The 20959-nt window shown below is 43.6% G+C and overlaps 1 protein-coding gene across 1 annotated transcript in view; it reads left to right on the top strand.

The window, feature by feature from the left end:
• Positions 1-20959, top strand: part of cacna1g (calcium channel, voltage-dependent, T type, alpha 1G subunit) — a 369805-nt gene that overhangs the window by 40009 nt on the left and 308837 nt on the right. Inside the window, exon 4 of the mRNA XM_068004449.1 lies at positions 14365-14462. Coding sequence (XP_067860550.1) covers positions 14365-14462 — 98 coding nt within the window. The remainder of the gene's footprint in view (positions 1-14364; positions 14463-20959) is intronic.

The following is a 20959-nucleotide window of genomic DNA, read 5'->3' as shown; positions in this document are numbered from 1 at the left end:
CTATATAAAAGCAAGTCTTTCTTTGATCCTATGATCAGCTAACTCAACAGAAGGAGAAAAATATCAGCAAGGACTCCTGATCACTGTCCAAAGACACTTATTGCATGTGACCCCTAAAATTGAATAACTCACTGTTCAGACTTACATACAACACCCCCTCCCCCCCCCCCCCCCGCCCTCGAGCTCTCTGTTCCTCTGACTCCAGCCTCTTGTGTGTACCACCCTCCCTTTGCCTCTCCAATGGCGGCCGTGCCTTCAGCCACCTTGGTCCCACTCTCTGGAATTCCCTCCCTACCTCCTCTGCCTCCATTTTGATCTATAATATCCTCTTTAAAATTCATCTCTTTGACCAAGCTTATGATTACCACCACTACCTGTCCTTCTTTGGCTCAGCAACCATTTTCTTTATGCCTCTATGAAGTGCCTTGCAACATTTTTTTTCCATTAATGGTGCTATGTAAATGCAAGTTGTTACTACTGTTATTTACTTCCCAGTGTCGGAGAAATAAAGTACCAGTCACACGATATCCTATACCTTACTCTTTCTCCTGCATATTTGTACCTCCATCGTGCTGTTTAACAGTAAAAAAAAAGTTAAGAGCTAACTTTGTTTTTTTTTGAGTAAATGATTTGGAATAAATTATTGAGAATAACAAGTGTCTAACAGTAAGTTTAAGGCGTTATTTCAGTCTTGTGGTTTTCCAGTTTAGTCCTTTGTGTTTTCTTGTTGAAATATAGCCATTGAATTCCCTGGCAGCCATTCATTATCTTCTATGTAAACAAGCTCTTAGGCTATTTGCTGTTGTCTAAAATCAGTTAATTTTAACAACAACCCATCCTAATTGTATGGCTACTCTGATGCAAGCATAATCATTCCTGACAACTCCACGGGTTTCTTAGTAATTGTCGGCAACAGTAATCTCTGCCAGTTGCTCAGTGCTGTGTGGTAGGCTACTGGAGGTGTACAGAACAGGATGTTCTGCCACTGGTCTGTACTGGGACAGAGAAAGAAAAGAAAGACGTGCATTTCTATAGTGCCTTTCATGACTTCAGAATGTTCCAAAGCGCTTTACAGCCAATTAAGTACTTTTTGAACTGTAGTCACTGTTGTAATGTAGGAAACGCGGCAGCCAATTTCGCACAGCAAGGTCCCACAAACAGCAATGTGATAAAGACCAGAAAATCTGTTTATTAGTAATGTTGGTTGAAGGATAAATATTGGCCAGAGCACTGGGTAGGACTCCCCTGCTCTTCTTCGAAATAGTGCCTCGGGATCTTTTAAGTTCACCTGAGAGGGCAGTTTAACGTCTCATCCAAAAAACCGCACCTCCGACAGTGCAGCACTCACTCAGTACTGCACTGGGAGTGTCAGCCTAGATTTAGACATGCAGTGAGAATGTTACAATTGGCCCAGGACCACTGGTTTAGGGAAGGGAAAAATTGGCCAATGCTTCCATTCCTCCTCGTTCTCCGATGGCCCCTGCCAGTTGGTACATGTGTGTGGATGTTGAGTGAGAACAGGAGTAGGCCAGTAGTGGGATCCCCCAGGCAGTCACAGAGAAAGAATGAATGGAAGAACTTGCATTTATTTAGCACCATTCACATCCTCAGGAGGTCCCAAAGCACTTTACAGCCAAAATAATTGTTTTGAGTGGGCAAGCATAGCAACCAATTGTGCACAGAAAGGTCCCACATATAGTGATGAGATAAATGACCATATAATGTGCAATGCACTGCCTGAAAGAGTGGTGGATGCCAATTCAATGGTAACTTTCAAAAGGGAATTGGATATATACTTGAAAAGGAAAACTTTGCAGAGCTACGGGGAAAGAGCAGGTGAGTGGGACTTTAAAAGAGCTGGCACAGGCACGATGGGCCAAATGGCCTCCTTCTGTGCTGTACGATTCTATGATCATCTGTTTTAGTGCTGACATTGAGGAATAAATCTTGGCCAGGACACTGGGAGAATAGCTTGCTCTTCTTGGATTGAATTGTACAATGGGATCTTTTATGTCCACCTGAGATGGCATATGGGGCCTTGGTTTAATATTTCATCCAAATGACGACAGCTCCAACAGTTCAGCACTCCCTCAGAAATGCAATGAAGTGTCGGCCAAGGTTATGTGCTCAAACCTCTGGAATGGGACTTGAATAAAGTCTGCTGACACTTGCATTGAGGCTCGTGTGTGAAGAACAAGTATCTCTGTGAGTTATCAGGTACTAACACCTGTGGCTCTGGATCTCAGAATGAGTTACTGTCTTCAGGAAAGAGATAATGGAAGAAAACTGGACAGAAGTAAAAAAAAATCCCCGGCTGATGTATTTTAATTGTAAACAATTTTACAACACCAAGTTATAGTCCAACAAATTTATTTTAAATTCCACAAGCTTTCGGAGGCTTCCTCCTTCGTCAGGTGGAAAGCTTGTGGAATTTAAAATAAATTTGTTGGACTATAACTTGGTGTTGTAAAATTGTTTACAATTGTCAACCCCAGTCCATCACCGGCATCTCCACATCACGATGTATTTTAAGGCCTAAAACCTTATCTTCAAAAGGACCATTTGTAAGTAGATTTCTAAAAGAAAACCTTTACAACTGTAAGTGTGGAAAACTTTCAAAACCTCAAGTAACTTGTTACAACTTTGACAACATTAGGTTTGTTTAAACTATAATCCATCAGGACTTCAAAGATTTGTTTCATTTCTTAAGTCATCAGTTAGATTTTAGGGTGCATTTACATTACTAATGTGAAGCTTTGCACCAATGCTACAACTATAGTGTAAATGGAACCTCACTCCCATGAGTCAGGGTCCAGCCTAACACCAAAATCAAGGAGAGTGAGATTCCCTAGAGGAGTGAGTCTCACTCCGCTTCACTTTGGAGTCAGTTTGGGTCTTCACAAAATTAGAGTTAGGCTGTTCAGGGGTAGTGTCAGGAATTATCTCCCCCATAAAGCTGTTGAGGCTGGGGGTCAATTGAAAATTTCAAAACTGAGATTGATAGATTTATTTTTAGTCGAGGGTATTAAGGGTTATGGAACCAAGGCGGGTAGATGGAGTTAAGATACAAATCAGCCATGATCTAATTGAATGGCTTAACAGGCTCGAGGGGCTGAATGACCTACTGCTGTTCTATGCACCTGATTTACACTCTGAGTTTAAGTTGGTGTGAACTGTTTTGTCGATAGCTGTGGAGCGTGAAAATCAGCTAGAATTGGCTGAGTTGTCTTTGTTGGAGCATCTGTCTGGAATATAAATATAATAGTGAGCCTCTCGGATTGCTGCATTCTAACAAGCAAGCCATCAACCTGTGGGATTGGCCATAAGGTCCCTTAAATGTTGTCATCTCCTGAACGTGCTGACTCCTGCTGGGATACAATTCTATAAGCTCTGACTGCCCTCAGTACCTAACCTAAATGGTCATGATGTTGAATTTCGGCAGGTATTTCAGCAGGTATTATGCTATGGTAAGGTTAGATATTGGGCTGTGCTAGTCACTCCCATAAGCGGTCTGAGTGTATTATGTTTCGGAGTGTGCCCATACAGCCCAATATCTAACCTTACCATAGCATAACCCAGGGATATAATATTAATATCCTCTTGAGACCTGAGTCAGATATTTGTGTCCTTTGCACATGTACTTCTTCAATTTTTTTGAGGGCAAACTGAGAAAATACTTAGTAAGATGAGGTCAGACACCAATCATTAAGCTATTTTGATTTACAGCAAGTAAACATACAGAGAAATATTATGGTCAGTGTCACTTAGTTCAATTAATAAAACTTGTCTTCACAAAATAATATAACAAAATAATAAATACACCATGCTTCCCCACATCAATTAGTTATTCGAATTGAACAAAATAACTCCTATCTAACCTCCTGCATTCTACTGCTGAGCATGGCCAACACTTGTCCATGTTTTAAAAACCTGAATGACTACCTGATATTGATTTCAAAATCTTAATCTTTGTCTACAAATTTGTTTACCGCTTCGCACTGCTCTACCTGTGCATCTCCTCCAGTCTTACGTCCACTCCTCTGATTCTCATTTACTATGCCTTCCCTCTCCTTCCACTACTCCATTTAGTACAGAGCTTTCAGCACCAAGCCCCAGCATTCCCATTCTCCTTGTTATGTCTCTGTCCACCTTCAAGAGCCTCCTGAAAACCCAACTCTTCAGTCATCACCCTAACATTTCCCACAACTCCTCCTCAGTGTGTCACTCCTTCCCCTGTGTGTGAGACGGCATGGGATGGATGCTACATAAAAGGTGCTAAACAATTGCAAGTTGTCTGTTTATGAATATTTGACCCTAAGGTCTTGGGCATTCACACTTTATTCAGCTTTCTCTAGGGATTTTTCAGATATGAGCCCGGCTGTTAATCAGAAAGGATTCTGCAAAATGTTGAAGGGTTATTGTTGATAATAAAAAGTCTATTTCTTATTAACTTATGCCCTTCAAATCAAATTACATTTGAATATAGCAAGAGATTTTAATGAATATACAGTGAAATGTTGGCCAATTTATTAATAAGTTTGGAAGGAGATATGCTTGACTCAGAGCTTTTCTCGGAGCAAAGCTGCACAGAGACTGGAGTATTACTTGGACAGGGTACATGTTTGCTCAGATTCTCCTAGGTACCAAGCCTTGTGTCCAAAACCTCAGGAGCTCTGCACTTCCAGGATCAGTCACCAGTTCCACAGCATCCATTTTGATATGTCAGTTAAGGGGCCCTCTGTTAAAAAAACACTGCCTTCATAAAAACCTGTTGTGTCAGCCATAGCTCGGTGAGTAGCCCTCTTGTTTCCAAGTCATGAAGGGTTGTGAGTTCATAGTCCCACTCCATAAGACTTGAGCACAAGATCTAGGCTGGCAGTCCTGAGGGAGTGCTGCACTGTCAGAGGTGCTGTTTTTTGGATGATTCATTAAACTGAGGCCCTCTCAGATGGACAAAAAAGATCCCATGATACTATTTTGAAGAAGAGCAGGAGAGATCTCCCCAGAGTCTTGACCAATATTTATCCCTCAATCAACATCACTAAAATAGATTATCTGCTCTTTATCACATTGCTGCTTGAGAGAGCTTGCTGTGCGCAAATTGTCTGCCGCGCTTCCTACATTACAATGGTGACCATACTTCAAACGTACTTCATTGGCTATATAGCATTTTGGGACGTCATGAGGTCATGAAAGGCGCTAAGTGCAAATCTTTCTTCCCTTCTTATTGGTAAGCTTCTTTCTGTTGAAAGAGAGAGAAGAGATCATTTCTGTTGCAATGACGATACCATTTGACAGCATTATCGTCATGGAAACAAACTCTCCCCTTAAAATCCACTATACAAAAGTTCAAAATCCTGAATTGGCACTTTAAACTTAATTGCCTGAATTCTGCAGTTTGCCTTTTTAAAAAAAAAAATTGTACAAACTGTTCCAGAGAATGATGTCATGGCCTGAACAGACATGGCTCAGAATCAACCTGTGACTTCATCCATCAAACAGCCCATTGAGAACATGGGCAGCATATCTGTTTAGGTATCAAAGTTGAGATTACATCTTTAATAAGGAATCCACTGTTAGTCTGTCTATATAAGCATTCACTGCCAATAATTCAGGCTGACCTTACTTTAACCAGATGAGAAGAAAATACATCTAAAACCTAAGAAGGTATAAAAATAGAAAAACATATTTGACCCATCAACCCAAAGAACTGTGTGAGGGCTCCTGCAGTGGCTCAATTGATATATGGGCTGTCCAGAGTAGAACTGAACCATTCTTCCAGGGTTGGTCGCTGAATTTGCTGATCTCAGCAAGGGGCAATGATAGGGGTTAGCACAGTTGGCCAAACTGACATGGGATTAGAAAAGAGACAGATCAGCCTGGGGCCCTGATGCAACAACAAAAACTTGCATTTATATAGCACCCTTTATGTAGTAAACTGTCCCGAGGCGCTTCACAGGAGCGTTATCAGACAAAATTTGATGCAGATTGCTATTCAGTGCCCATCCCTTCACCTCCCCCCACCCCCCCACCCCCCACTCCCCGCCACTGAAAAGTGCATGTCGGGTCAAAACAGAATCAGGCTTGGTTACGATGCTGTCTGCAGTCGAACAGTCTGCTGAAACTCACTGCCTGAGCTCGCATGTGAGCAATGACCACTTGAGACAATACTAGGGGACTTTTAAAAAAAGAAATTGAAAAAAAAAATCCACGTGCAGACGTAGAAATGAGACAGTATTTCCCCGATGAGTTGTGTTTGTCTTTTTTTTTCAGAAGTTCCAGCTGTTTCTCTCAAGGAATTTGTAATGTTTTTGAGTTCGTGACCTTCAACCTCAAACCACATTTGCTCGTGCAGGTCCCACTAAACGTTTCCTAATGGCCTCTACGCTCAGCTGAGAAGCTGCAGCTCTTAGAGAAAATAGTGAAGTGAACCAGTAGCAAATGAAACGATGGCCCAGGCTTGCACGGTGGTGTGGGACTGAGACACATAGGCCAGAAAGGCAATTAAGTTTGATCTCCAGTCAGTGCTGAGTTACCTGATCTCAGCTGGGCATTACGATGAATCTAAGATACCCCGGAGTTACAAAGGAGAAACAATCGGACTGCATTCCTGCTTATGATCACTATCCAGTGACCTAGTGGACAGGTACAAAAAATAATTTAAAAGGCTAATGGAATGTTGGCCTGTATCTCAAGGGAGCTGGAACACAAAGGGGTGGAAATTATGCTACTGTTGTATAAAGCTTTGGTTAGATCCCGTCTAGAGTACTGCGTTCAGTTCTAAACACCGCACCTCAAGAAGGATATATTTTCCTCGGAAGGGATGCAGCGCAGATTCACCAGAATGATACCAGCTCTAAAAGGATTAAATTATGAGGACCGGTTGCATAGACTAGGCTTGTATTCCCTTGAATAAAGAAGACTAAGGGGTGATCTAATTGAAATGTTTAAGATGATTAAAGGATTTGATAGGGTAGTTGGAGAGAAACTATTTCCTCTGGTGGGGAGTCCAGAATAAGGGGTATATACCTTAAAATTAGAGCTAGGCCATTCAGGGGAAATGTCAGGAAGCACTTCTTCACACAAAGGATAGTGGAAATCTGGACTCTCGCCCCCAAAAAGTTGTTGAAGCTGGGGGTCATTAAAAATGTCAAAACTGAGATTGATAGATTTTTGTTTGGTGCAGGTATCAAGGGATATGGAACCAAGGCAGGTAAATGGAGTTAAGACGCAGATCAGTCGTGATCTAATTGAATGGTGGAAAAGGCTTGAGTGCCTGAATGGCCTACTCCTGTTCCTATGTTCCTATGATGGTTTGACTCTTGTCTGCGAGACGGGCATGAACGTTTGTCACGTCATAGGCATGGTGCATGGGCAGAAACCCATCCTGTGCTTTCAGGAAGGATGCAATTTGGGCAACTTCCACCCAGCTCCATTTAATGGCTCTGCACCTCTCATGAAACTCTCAGTCTGTTTTTCTTTGTTGCTATGGAAACTGTTTATAGCAGCCAGCAAACAACTTACAATCTACATCAACTCCAGACGATTATCTCAACAGGTTTTTCTTTCTCTGTGCAGCGTTCGTACCGTTACCAATCTGCTTAAAGCCAATCCGCCCTGGTGCCAGTGTTCGTACCGTTACCAATCTGCTTAAAGCCAATCCGCCCTGGTGCCAGTGTTCGTACCGTTACCAATCTGCTTAAAGCCAATCAGCACTCCTGTGCTTAAGAGGGACATGGCTTTATGATGTCACACGTGCATTAACGTAATTAGAAAAAGATGGCCTTGATTCTACTTTATTCTTTTCAATCTGAATCGACATTGCATTTCCTGCTGTACGTAAACATTTCTCAACTTATCCCAGGTATCCTGGACTATTCAAATCCAAAGAACGCAGCCAGAGGTGCCGTATTTTTGGATGTGACATTAAACCGAGGCCCGTCTGCCCTCGGATGTAAAAGATCCCATGGTACTATTTCAAAGAAGAGCAGGGGAGTTCTCCCCGGTGTCCTGGCTAATATTTATCCCTCAACCAACATCACTAAAATAGATTATCTGGTCATTATTTCAGTGCTATTGTGGGACCTTGCTGTACGTAAATTGACTGCTGTATTTCCTACATTACAACAGTGACCACACTTCAAAAGTACTTCATTGGCTGTGAAGCGCTTTGGGACGTCCTGAGGTCGTGGAAGATGTTATATAAATTCAAATTTTTCTTTTGATCCGTTCTTTGCTGCTACTGCAAATGCATAACCTCCACCCCTTTGTATTCCAGATCACTTGAGGCAAAAACTAACATTCCATTAGCCTTTTTAATTATTTTTTGTACCTGTCTGCTAGTTGCATCAGCCCATCAGCTCATCTGTAGGTATTTTCCGCCATTCCAACTGGAGCTACCTCTCGCACTTTGAACCAACAGAGGAAGAATGGGTAGTGCCACTGGGTAATGCACCTAGCTGGTACACCTCATGTTTACTCTACAATACTTTTCTTAAAAATGGTAGACATCGGGCTGATTCTTCAGTCAGACGGTGCCAGCAAGGTGTGGCCCCTAGAGGGAGCCCTGGGTCGGGATATAGTGAACATTGTTTTTTCTGCTCACTTAAATTGATGCATGGAACGTCAAGGTTTCTGGGCCTAAGATCATAGAATCATACAGCACAGGAGGCCATTCGGCACATCACGCCTATCCCGGCTCTTTGAAAGAGCTATCCAATTAACCCCATTCTTTCCCCACGGCCCTGCAAATTTTTCCTTTTACATCAAGTTACATCAAGTCTACAGCACAGAAACATGGCATTCTGGCCAACTGGTCAATGCAGGCGATTATGCTCCACATGAGCCTCCCCCCTCCCTACTTCACCTAACCCTGTCAGTATACGGGATCCTATTCCTTTTTCCCCTTAAATGCATCTATTCTATTTGCTTGAACTATTCCTTGTGGTAGCACATTCCACATTCTTACCACTCTTTGAGTAAAGACATGCCTCCTGAATTCCCAACTGGATTTATTAGTGACTATCTTGTATTGATGACCTCTGGTTTTGGACTCCCCCACAAGTGGAAACATTTTTTCTACATCTACCCTATCAAACCTCTTCATTATCTTAAAGTCCTTGATCAGGTCACCCTTCAGCCTTCTCTTTGCTCTTTTCAGCCTTTTCAATTATTTATCCAACTCCCTTTTGAAAGTTACTAATGAAACTGCTTCCACCACCCTTTCAGGCGGTGCATTCCAGATCATTACAACTCACTGCGTAAAAATAAATTCTCATCTCCCCTCTGGTTCTTTTGCCAATTATCTTAAATCTGTGTCCTCTGCCAGTGGAAAAAGTTTCTCCTTATTCACTCTATCAAAAACCCCTCATGATTTTGAACACCTCTATTAAATCTCCCCTTAACCTTCTCTGCTCTAAGGAGAACAACCCCAGCTTTTCCAGTCTCTCCACATAACCGAAGTCCCTCATCCCCGGTACCATTCTGGTAAATCTCCTCTGCACCCTTGACATCCATTCTAAAGTGAGGTGTCCAGAATTGAGCGGAGGCCTAATTTATAATGGTTTATCATAACTTCCTTGCTTTTATACTCTATAACTCTATTTATAAAGCTCAGGATCCCGTATGCTTTTTTAAAAGCCGTATCAACTTGTCCTGCCACAGTCAAAGGTTTGTGATTGTGAACCCCCGGGTCTCCCTGTTCCTGCACCCCCTTTAAATTATTCCCCAACCAGTGCTTGCTGTGAGTGCTGGTCCTCTGTAGGAACTTCCAATTGGGCAATCAGCTCTATGAACACACAGCTCTATTCTGCTAATAGAATCGCCTGTTCATCAATTTCAAATTATTTCACAATGCAGTTTCAGTGTATAACTCTACCCTGTGATTTCCATCATACATCTGGCACAGAGATAGAGCCGAAACAGTACAAAACCGCCAAGTAAAGGGAAACAGGTGCATGATTTTTTTTAAAAAACAGATGAATGGGAGTGATTTTAAGGCTACAATTTAATCTCATTTACAGATGATGGCTAAAAAGCAATTGAGATACAATGTCACAGTTTATGATGGTATTAGGTCCCATTGATTAGATTACTGCCTCATAATCATCATTGGCATCCATTATTTTCTCCAAGGACTGTATGTATTCGTATACAGCAACACTCCTCTTAACCCTTGGAGTGCAACGGATGAGTTTATTTGCTCAAGGGTACTGTTCTTCAGCAATCTGTGAAATTGTTAGCTTTCACTTTAGTTCAGGGCTGATCTTACAGTAATAAACCAATCCTTAATGCCTTAGTAGCTTTATTACTGTGATATATGTGTTTGTTTCAGGATTACAGTGCATGAGATTGAAAATAAAGAACTGGGCCAAAAGGCAGAGATTTCTCTAAACCTGCCAGCAGTCTAAGGGTTAAGTGCGAAATTAGCTTATTGCATTTTCACTTATCAGTAACCTACACCTGAGGGAAAGTAGATAGCCAGGAAAGAACTTGCATTTATATAGTGCCTTTCACGACCTCAGAATGTCCCAAAGCACTTTACAGCCAATTAAGTACTTTTTGAAGTACAGTCATTGTTGTAATGTAGGAAACGCTGCAGCCAATTTGTGCACAGCAACGTCCTACAAACAGCAATGAGATAACAACCAGATAATCTGTTTTAAGAGATGTTGGTTGGGGGATAAATATTGGCCAGGACACCGAGGAAGACTCCCCTGCTCTTCTTCAAAATAATGCTGTGGGATCTTTAGGTCCACCTGAGAGGGCAGATGGGGCCTCGGTTTAACGTTTCATCTGAAAGACGGCACCTCCGACAATGCAGATTGCCCACAGTATTGCACTGGAGTGTCAGCCTGGATTTTGTGCTCAAGTCTCAGGAGTGGGCCTTGCACCCACAACCTTCTGACTCAGAGGCAAGAGAGCTATTACTGAGCCATGGCTGACACCTAAGTACATAATTACACAGGAACTCATCAATTTGGGAAAGTGCTGGTTATATTTGCAATAATTACGCATTTTAGACATTAAGACAGGTAAAGCTGCAGTGGAGAAGTAAACAATTAACCAATCGACTTTTACCGTGACAGCAACTGAAGTATTTTCAATGGAACAAAGATTTCTGGCAACAAAATAAAAATGAAAAAAAATTATTTTAAACATTCAAACCAGTGCTGAGTGCCGACGGTTACCATGGAAATAGAATATTCTGTGGTTGAAAGCACATCACAGGCACCCGACAGCACCTCCTGATCATGATTGGCCAGGAGCGTCTTGATCATTTACATCTGTGCAAACGTCTAAAAAAAAATCAGTAGCTCGCCACAGGCAGAAACCGCCAAGTGGCTGTGTAAACGAGGCATTTCGTCCCGTCCTACCATGACAACAACCGCTGGCAAACAGAACTGTGGTTGTCCCACCACCAGAACATCAGAAAACCTCTGTTGCCTTCCACCACACATGGCCCAATGTGGAAATGGAGTTGAGGCCCTTGGACGCAACTTATCTCGCAGGTGGACCAGGTGTTATTAGGCATTTCTGAGTTTTGAGTTTTGGGGAAAATATCAAACACAACAGGACCCCAATTTGCATTCTCTATTGAGCCTGGACAGCCCAGTGAGGCCTCAATGTACCACTCCCCAGTATGTTGTTACATGGACTTGCAGAAGCCAATGATGTTATACCACAACTAATATACAACACTTCACACCTTTCTCCAGCACGGCATCAAGTCCTGGATGAGTTTAATTTCCTATAGTTCAATATCAGCAAAACCGCTCCGTCCCATTCAGCTCACCTAACTGCTGACCCCACTAGCCTCGTTGGCTGCTTGCTCAGTTTGAGCCTGCTGATCACCAACCTCTGCGTTCTGTTCATCACTGATTTGAGCTTTCTACCCCACATCCAGTCCGTTGTCAAGACCACTCCCTCTGGAACGTTAGTCCGCTGACACCCTACCTCATCCTCTCTGCTTTTGATATTCTCATTCACGCCTTCAACACCATAATGATGAGCTTTCAAATGCTCTCCTTGCCAGCCTCGCCAACTCTGCCCTTCACAAACTGCAGCCAATCCACAACTCTGTGGTCTGAGTCCTCTCCCACACAAAGTCCTGTGCACCCATCGCCCTTACCCTTGCCAAGCTCCGGGTGCTCACCAGTACAAAGTTCCACACACCTACCACCCCCGTCCCTACCAAGTTTGGGTCCTCTTGTGCACTAGGTCCCACATGCCGATCAGCTCCGTCCATGACAAGCCGCGTGCCGCAGCAAATCCACTTCAAGCTCCTCCTCTTCATTTATGCCCCTCCATGGCCTCGTCTAATAAACACTTAACTTACTGCGACCTTCTCCAGCCATATCCTTCAGCCTGCACCAACAATTCCTCTCGCTGTGGAATACTGCTTGTCCTTCACTCTTTTGCTCCATCAGAAGCCGATCTTTCAACCATTGCACCTGTGCCATGTGGAATTTTCTTTCAAAACCACTCCCTCTCCTCTGCCTGTAAAAAACCCTCCTAAAAGCCCATCTGTTTGACTGGGCCTCTGATTCCACCCCCCCCCCCACCCCCCGCCCTGCGGAGTCAGCCGTGGCTTAGTTGGTAGCACCCATGCCTCTGAGTCAAAAGGTTGTGGGTTCAAGTCCCGCTCCAGAGGTTTGAGCATGTCATCTAGGCTGACACTCCAGTGCAGTACTGAGGGAGTGCTGCACTGTCGGAGCTGCCGTCTATCGAATGAGATGCCTGCCTTCTCAGATGGACGTAAAAGATCCCATGGTACTATTTCGAAGAAGAGCAGGCTAATATTTATCCCTCAACTAACATCAATAAAAAACAGATTATTTGGTCATTAATAGATTGCTGTTTGTGGGACTTTGCAGTTTGCAAATTGACTTCCACATTTCCTATGTTACAACAGTGACTGCACCTCAAAAGTACTTTATTGGCTGTAAAGTGCTTTGGGACATCCTGAGGTCAGAAAAGACGCTATATAAATGCAAGTTCTTGCTTGGTGTCCACTGGTAAAGTGCTCTGAGACATTCTTTCATGTGACGAGTGCTACAAACATGTCAGTTCCTGTTTAAATCCACTAAACCCATCAGCTGCTTCTTTGTGAAAGTATTCTGCATATAAGAACTCGGCCTCTGCCTATTTCCTCCCCTCTTTGCTTTGGTCAGTGCTATAGATAGGGCTGCCAACTCTCCAGGATTGTCCTGGAGTCTCCAGGAATTGAAGATTAATCTCCAGGACAATTGCGAGCAGCCCAGGAGAAAAATCATAGGGGCATTAAACAAAATGATGTATTTTTTCATTTTCTTTGAACACTTTCATTTATTAGTTACAAAAATGGGGTAAAAACGCTGTTGGACTAACAGTCAAGATTAATCCAGCCGGGTAACGAAGAGGCTGTTCACTTTCCAATTGGACTGGGAAGGCAATACGCCTGGAGGACGGACCAACAGAGTGGGGGGGCGAGGGGGTGGGTCAAGGCGGGAGGTCATTTGATGAAACCTCCAGGAATACACCCAACCAGAGTTGGCAACCCAAGCTGTACAGAAGGACTCTTGAGCCTGACCATTGCCAGTTCTGGTGAAGGGTCCAACCTGGGACATTAACCTTGCCTTTCTCTTTCAGATGCTGACGGACCTATTGTGAATTTTCCGGATTCAGTTCAGATTCACAGGACTTCATAGAATTATAGAATGACACAGCACAGAACGAGGCTATTCGGCCCATCATGCCTGTGCCGGCTCTTTGAAAGAGCTATCCAATTAGTCCCACTCCCCTGCTCTTTCCCCATAGCCCTGCAAATTATTCCCCTTCAAGTATTTACCCAATTCCCTTTTTGAAAGTTACTAGTGAATCTACTTTCACCGCCCTTTCAGGCAGTGCATTCCAGGTCGTTACAACTCACTGCGTAAAAAAAATGCTCCTCAACTCGCTTCTGGTTCTTTTGCCAATTACCTTAAATCTGTCCTCTGCCATAAGTTGCTCCTTATTTACTCTATCAAAACCCTTCATGATTTTGAACACCTCTATTAAATCTCCCCCTAACCTTCTCTGTTCTAAGGAGAAATATCCCAGTTTCTCTGGTCTCTCCAGATTCCCGCATCCCTGGTACCATTCTGGTAAATCACCTCTGCACCCTATCTAAGGCTTTGACATCCTTCTTTTCTTTTTATCTCTACGTGATATCACAGAATCTGAAAAGCGATAATGACAGCGTGAACCTAAATCGTGTTCCTGTTGTACAACTGTCGGGCATGGCGGGGGGGGGGGCAAAAATGAATGGCGTCATACAACAATCATCTTGTCTATTGTCAGGACCCATCCACACTGGATAATTATTGCTTTCTATTTGCTTTTCAGCATGCTAGAGTATTCACTGAACCTACAGAATGTCAGTCTATCAGCAGTCCGCACTGTGAGGGTCCTGAGACCACTACGAGCCATTAACCGGGTTCCTAGTAAGTATGTTTACTCCTCAGAAGTATTTAAACAGCTTTCCCCCCCCCCCCGCCCCCCCAATATTCCCTTTTTTTGGTAACCAATGTAACTGCAAGAAAGAGCCACGTGTGGAAAATGGGATTTCCTCCCTTTGTAAGTGATGGATCGTGCTGTGAGGTGCAATGGAAGAAAGCAAAGGCTGTCCCTTTTTCTGAAACAATGGATGGCCTTGCATTGCAGGGCTTTTACTGGGTCCTAAAGCCTGCTGAATGAGTGAAAGCACTGGACTGGTAGTCAAAGCTCACTGGGCTAGGTCTTGACTTTGTGCGATAGTGTAAAATGGGTGATAGCGAGCTGGCGGCCCGTTTTACATCTCTCCTGATTGAAGTTGATGGAAATATAAATCGGGAGAAATATAAAACGGGCTGCCGACTCTGTTTGGTCAATTTGAGATTCTGTGTTTTGAGTTTCTGGCTCAGTATCTGGTTGTAACATACTCCACACAAACTGACCATAAGAGCTCCAATTAACTCAGGACCCTCAGGACAAACATTCTCCACGCATCCAAAAACACCCAGCACTGCAAAATATTCCACAAGACCCCGGCAAAGACTGATCCTCACAGACTGATCTCAATGATCCCTAACACTACATCATACCTAAAAACAGCAGAAGAGCCTTAAACAAACTACAGAACTAACAAGTGAACCAGTGGAGTCAGCAAGTCTGCTTGGTGTTTCGGGTTTGCCGTATTTTAACGTTCTGAGTCCGTTTAGGATAGTGGATCAGTTTAGGGTTTCGATCAGCTTGTGATTCTGAGTTGGTTGCAGTTTTGCTTTGGTTCCGGGTTCCAGGTCGGTTTAGGATTCTGGAACAGTTTAACGTTCTTCCGCTCTGAGAGGGGAAACCAGAGGGCCGGAGCTCTTGGATTGACTCGGGTTCCATTGGAGCTTTAACAATTTAGGCCACAGAAAGTGTCAGTATGAGGGTCTGGGTCAGTTTATGTTTCTGTACAGGTTTAGGGTTTTATGTCGATTTAGGGTTTTGTGTCACTGGGCTTTGGGTTGTTTTGGGTATCCAGTCATTTCAATTTACATATTAATTTGGGGCTTAATGTGAGTTTGGAATTCTGGGTTACTTTTAATTATGGTCAATGTAAGATTCTGGGTCAATTTGAGGTTCTGACTCAGTACTTGGTTGATGGCCAGTTAAGGTAATCTGGTCCCTTTTAGGATTCTGGATCAGTTTAGAGTTCCAGGTCAGTTTAAGTTTCTCAGTCACTGTGGGATTGTCAGCTAATTTAAGGTTCAGCTCAGCTTAGTGTTCTTGGTCTCTGAAATGCTTTGGATCAGAGGTTTTTAAGAACAGCGAAGGGCTCTTATTCATAGAGAGTTCTGCATATCTTCAGGGTTCCAGGGCACTTTTAACTTTAAGATCAGGTTGAGGTTGTTCAGAGGTTTGGGCGTTCATGTTCAGTTCAGTTTATTTTGGGTTCAGGTAGGGTTTGTGTATCTGGGTCATTTTACAGTTCTTGGTTTATTTGAGGTTTGTATGTGAGTTTAGGGTCTTCCAGTGTTGGGCTCCATGTTGTTTAGGTTTGAGGATCAGATTGAGAGTTGTTGCTTGTTTTGTTCAGAGTCATTGTTGGGTTCTGGTTAAGTTTAGGTTTGTGACTTGCTCTGGTTCTGCTTCAGTTTGGGGAAATGGCTGAGTGTCTAATTAAGGGTTAGTTTGGGGATTTAGTTCAATTTGTGTTTCAGTGTCAGTTTGGGATTGTATCATTATATGTTTGCCTTGTAGTACAAGTGTCTCCATGAGTTTCGGGTTCTGGGTCATTTTGTAGTTATGGTCAGTTTCGGGTTCAGGTTCAGTTTGGAAATCGTCAATATCATTTCCACCTCAATATTTATCCAGTGAATCGTCACAGCTTTAACTGAGGATTTATTTCACATATCACCGCACAATGGGGAAATCCTTCCAATCGAACACTAAGGATTGTTAATGTTGTATCCACGTCACATAGTTCTGTGCCCCAATAGTTTGTTGTGACACACAATCTATTTCTCTTGTTCTATTTTAGACTATTACTGTGTGAGTTTCTGTTCTTGTGGAGGTGTCTGTGGGTTCCTGTGGGCTGGATGTTGGTAATTTCAGCCTTTAATGCCTGTGTTTGGATACAGCCCACACTGACAGGAGGCAAATCTGTTCTACCTGCTGCTTGTAAGGATCCCACATTAAACAGTCTGGGCAGCATCAGTCCATTACTTACTGGGAATGGGCCCACAGCAAATATTGTTTTTAATTAATGATCTCACTCAGACAGGCTGGAGTATGGCCGGTGTCAAAAGTGAATGAGTGTCAGACTGGTGAAAATATTGGTGCTATTGGGGTGTATGGTTACAACAGTAATGAAACTTCACTCACTTAATCTTCTAATATACACAGAAAATCTTTGTTTAGTTGATAAATAATGAACCCAGGCCCTGCGGTTACAATTGCAACTTACTGTCCATAAAATTTAATGGAAACTGAGCAACTTGTGTTGATGTATCACCGGCCTGAAAATATAATCTCTGAACACCAACCATGAGGGGCACAGATAGGATGGATACTAAGGAGCTTTTTCCCTTCGTTGAGGGTTCTATAACAAGGGGACATAGATTCAAGGTAAAAGGCGGGAGGTTTAGAGGGGATTTTAGAAAGAACTTTTTCACCCAGAGGGTGGTTGGAGTCTGGAACTCACTGTCTGAAAGGGTTGTGGAGGCAGGAACCCTCACAACATTCAAGAAGCATTTGGATGAGCACTTGAAATGCCATAGCATACAAGGCTACGGACCAAATGCTGGAATATGGGATTAGAGTAGACAGGGCTGATGGCCGGCGCGGACACGATGGGCCGAAGGGCCTCTATCCGTGCTGTATAACTCTATGACTCTATGACTCGCTATCACCCGTTTTACATTATCGCACAAGGTCAAGATCTACCTCATTATGTCATATATTTAGTGGCACTCTCTTTGAAGGAATATTTTAAAATAAAAACATGCATAACCTGATATGAGATCCAGAAACAGCAGACTGCAAACTGTTTATAGGGAGCTTTGTACCCAGTGTCTCATTTCATTTCTCCCCATCGCCCACCCACACATTGTTCACCCACTGGCGTCGAGTACTCAACAGGACTGAGCACAATACTAGGCCAACGTGCTGAACCCTTTCAGTCTTGACTAAATCAATGAAGTTGTCTGTATAATGCAAAATGGACTATTAAATCTGCAAATTTAGTGCTTTCAACTCAGGCTTGAGGTTGATGGACTGGGATCAAACCATAAAAGTCCAAGCCGGTCTCAATTCAGTCATTCCCCTAGGAATCAAATGAGGGCGAACTGAGACCTGGTTTGATTGTGAAGTAGGTACTCCAGGTGCATTTTGCACGCAACATTTTAGCTCTGTTGAACTGAGACTGGAACCATATTGTTGTGGTACAGCAGGTTGGAGAAAGGAATGAAGTTCTCACCAGCCACGACTCTCTCAAGTGACCGACACTGAATTATGGTGTATACTGGGTTGTAGTGGTCATTTGCCATGAGGTGAAATGTGAGATTTATGATCAAAAACCGAGGCCATTAGAGCTGGGCCGAACAACCCTCTTGTATTTAGCACGTTGGGGGTGTAGAGATCTCTTCGCCCAGCCTGAGAATTGCAATCTCCCACTTTTTTTGGAGTGCATGATCATAACGAAAATTACCCCTATTTTCCTCTCACTTGGGCCTATAGTTTTAACAGAGGGTTTTAAATATGAGCACAGATGACAGGACAGCCCTGTCCCTATAACTTTCTCTCATTTCAGTTATTTGGAGAGATTAGAGAAGCTGGGTTTGTTCTCCTTAGAGCAGAGAAGGTTAAGAGGAGATTTAATAGAGGTGTTCAAAATCATGAAGAATTTTGATAGAGTAAATAAGGAGAAACTGTTTCCTTTGGCAGGCGGTCGGTAACCAGAGGCATAGACTTAAGACAATTGGCAAAAGAACCAGAGGGGAGATGAGGACAATTTTTTTTATGCCGCAAGTTGTTATTATCTGGAATGCACTGCCTGAACGGGTGGTGGAAGCACATTCAATGGTAACTTTCAAAAGGGAATTTCTTTTTTGGGGAGGTAACTAGTAGAATAGATAGGGGAGAACCAGTGGATGTGATGTACTTGGATTTTCAGAAGGCTTTTGATAAGGTCCCACACAAGAGGTTAGTGTGCAAAATTAAAGCACATGGGATTGGGGGGAATATACTGGCATGGATTGAGAATTGGTTGACAGACAGGAAACAGAGAGTAGGAATAAACGGAGAGTAGGAATAAACGGTGGCAGTCAGTGACTAGTGGGGTTCCGCAGGGATCAGTGCTTGGGCCCCAGCTATTCACAATATATATCAATGATTTGGATGAGGGAACGGAATGTAACATTTCCAAGTTTGCAGACGACACAAAGCTGGGGTGGAATGTGAGCTGTGAGGAGGATGCAAAGAGGCTCCAATGTGATTTAGACAAGTTGGGTGAGTGGGCAAGAACATGGCAGATGCAGTATAACATGGATAAATGTGAGGTTATCCACTTTGGTTGTAAAAACAGAAAGACGGATTATTATCTGAATGGTGATAGATTGAGAAAAGGGGAGGTGCAACGAGACCTGGGTGTCCTTGTACACCAGTCGCTGAAAGCGAGCATTCAGGTGCAGCAAGCAGTTAGGAAGGCGAATGGTATGTTGGCCTTCATTGCAAGAGGATTTGAGTACAGGAGCAGGGATGTCTTACTGCAGTTGTACAGGGCCTTGGTGAGACCACATCTGGAGTATTGTGTGCAATTTTGGTCTCCTTATCTGAGGAGATAAGGAGACCAAACTGATTCCTGGGATTCCAGACTGATTCCTGGGATGGCAGGACTGACGTATGAGGAGAGATTGGGTCGACTAAGCCTATATTGCTTTTGGCTGCTGATGCATTTGTAACTGTTTCTGGAGGTCTCCTATAGTCGAATACTAGGACTAGGGATCATAGCCTGACATTTAGAGCCAGGATGTGCAGGAGTGAGGTGAGGAAACACTTCTACAGGCAAAGGGTGGGAGAGGTTTGGAACGCTCTTCTGCAAACGGCAGTTGATGCTAGCTCAATTGTGAATTTTAAATCTGAGATTGATAGATTTCTGTGAACCAAGGGTATTAAGGGATATGGGGCTAAGGCGGGTAAATGGAGTTAGGTCACAGATCAACCATGATCTCATTGAACGATGGAACAGGCTCGAGGGGCTAAATGCCACTATCACTTGCTGCCTCCTGTTATGTGTAACCTTCTCCTGCAAGAAAGTGGGACATGTGTCTGGGTGATGTGCCTGTCATGGTTGAATAGCTGCCAGCGTGTGTGGCCTGTAAGTTGTGGGTGTACTGCTTGCAACAGTGGTAATGTGCAAGGGTGAGAGGAAGCATCTGGTTGGAAGAGTTGTGTACTGATGGAAAGAGTTTGTTGGTATGTGGGTGATGGGGGTGTAGTGCGTAGTGCAGTTGGTAGGAGACGCCACTTGACAGTTGATCTCACTCACCTTGACCACTCGTGTCAAAGCATTGAACTTCTTCCTCCACTGCATCCATGTTCGTGGTGCTGTGCACCTGGCATTGACTTCATCCACTGCTGCCTCCCTCTGCCTTTTGAACATATGTCTGGAGGGCCATTTGTACCCCCCCCTCCCACCCCCTGTGGATATAGGATGTCCCTCCTTCTGTCCACATCTTGCACCAAGGCCTCTAGTGCATCAGCAGAGAACCTTGATGTTCGCTCTCTCACAGGCCTGGTACAAACTCAGATCGGCAGATTGGTGAGATCTGGCATGCAGATTGGAGGATGTGCGATTTAGTGGTGCGCAACCTTTATTCAATGTTTTAAAATAACTCAACAGTTTGTGAACATAGGGTCGGGACCTGCATCTGTGTTTTACGTATGCGGTGTCTGATCTCCGTTCAGACTCCGTGCAGACCTGTACCCTTTTTTTTAGCAAGTAACAGGTACCGGCTACCTTTAAGAGATGCCGACTGCCTTTAGGAGATGCAGCTTGCCTTTAAGAGATTCGAGCTCCCCCTGCTGGTGGAAAGTGCAAATGTTCTTGAATCCTCGTGGCAATGCTGGTTTTTAACGCTTGGCTGAGGTAAGCGTTCAGGCTAGACGAATGCCTCGTCCTGCCTGCGACGGAAGCACCGGGCGCAGGTTAATCGTGGATCACGATACCCGCGCCCGGTTTCGGGGGTTAACCAATTTAACCCCCTACAATTCTTCAGTGCCAAAAGTGTAAGGAAACACTTGCAACTCCAACAGAATGCAGACTGTGAAGAAATTAGGGAGACAGAGAACTAGAGAAATAGAGAAAGAGGTGAAAGGAAGATAAGAACGTGGAGAGAAGAACAAATGGATGCCAGTTGGCTGTTCCCTGTAACAGACAGAGCTTGCCACTTTTAACCGTGTTTACATTGCACTGGGT

The sequence above is a fragment of the Heptranchias perlo genome, chromosome 23 (genome assembly GCF_035084215.1).
Source record: "Heptranchias perlo isolate sHepPer1 chromosome 23, sHepPer1.hap1, whole genome shotgun sequence".
NCBI lineage: Eukaryota > Metazoa > Chordata > Chondrichthyes > Hexanchiformes > Hexanchidae > Heptranchias > Heptranchias perlo.
Note: the sequence above shows the minus strand (reverse complement) of the source record. Positions and strands in the feature narration are given on the sequence as shown.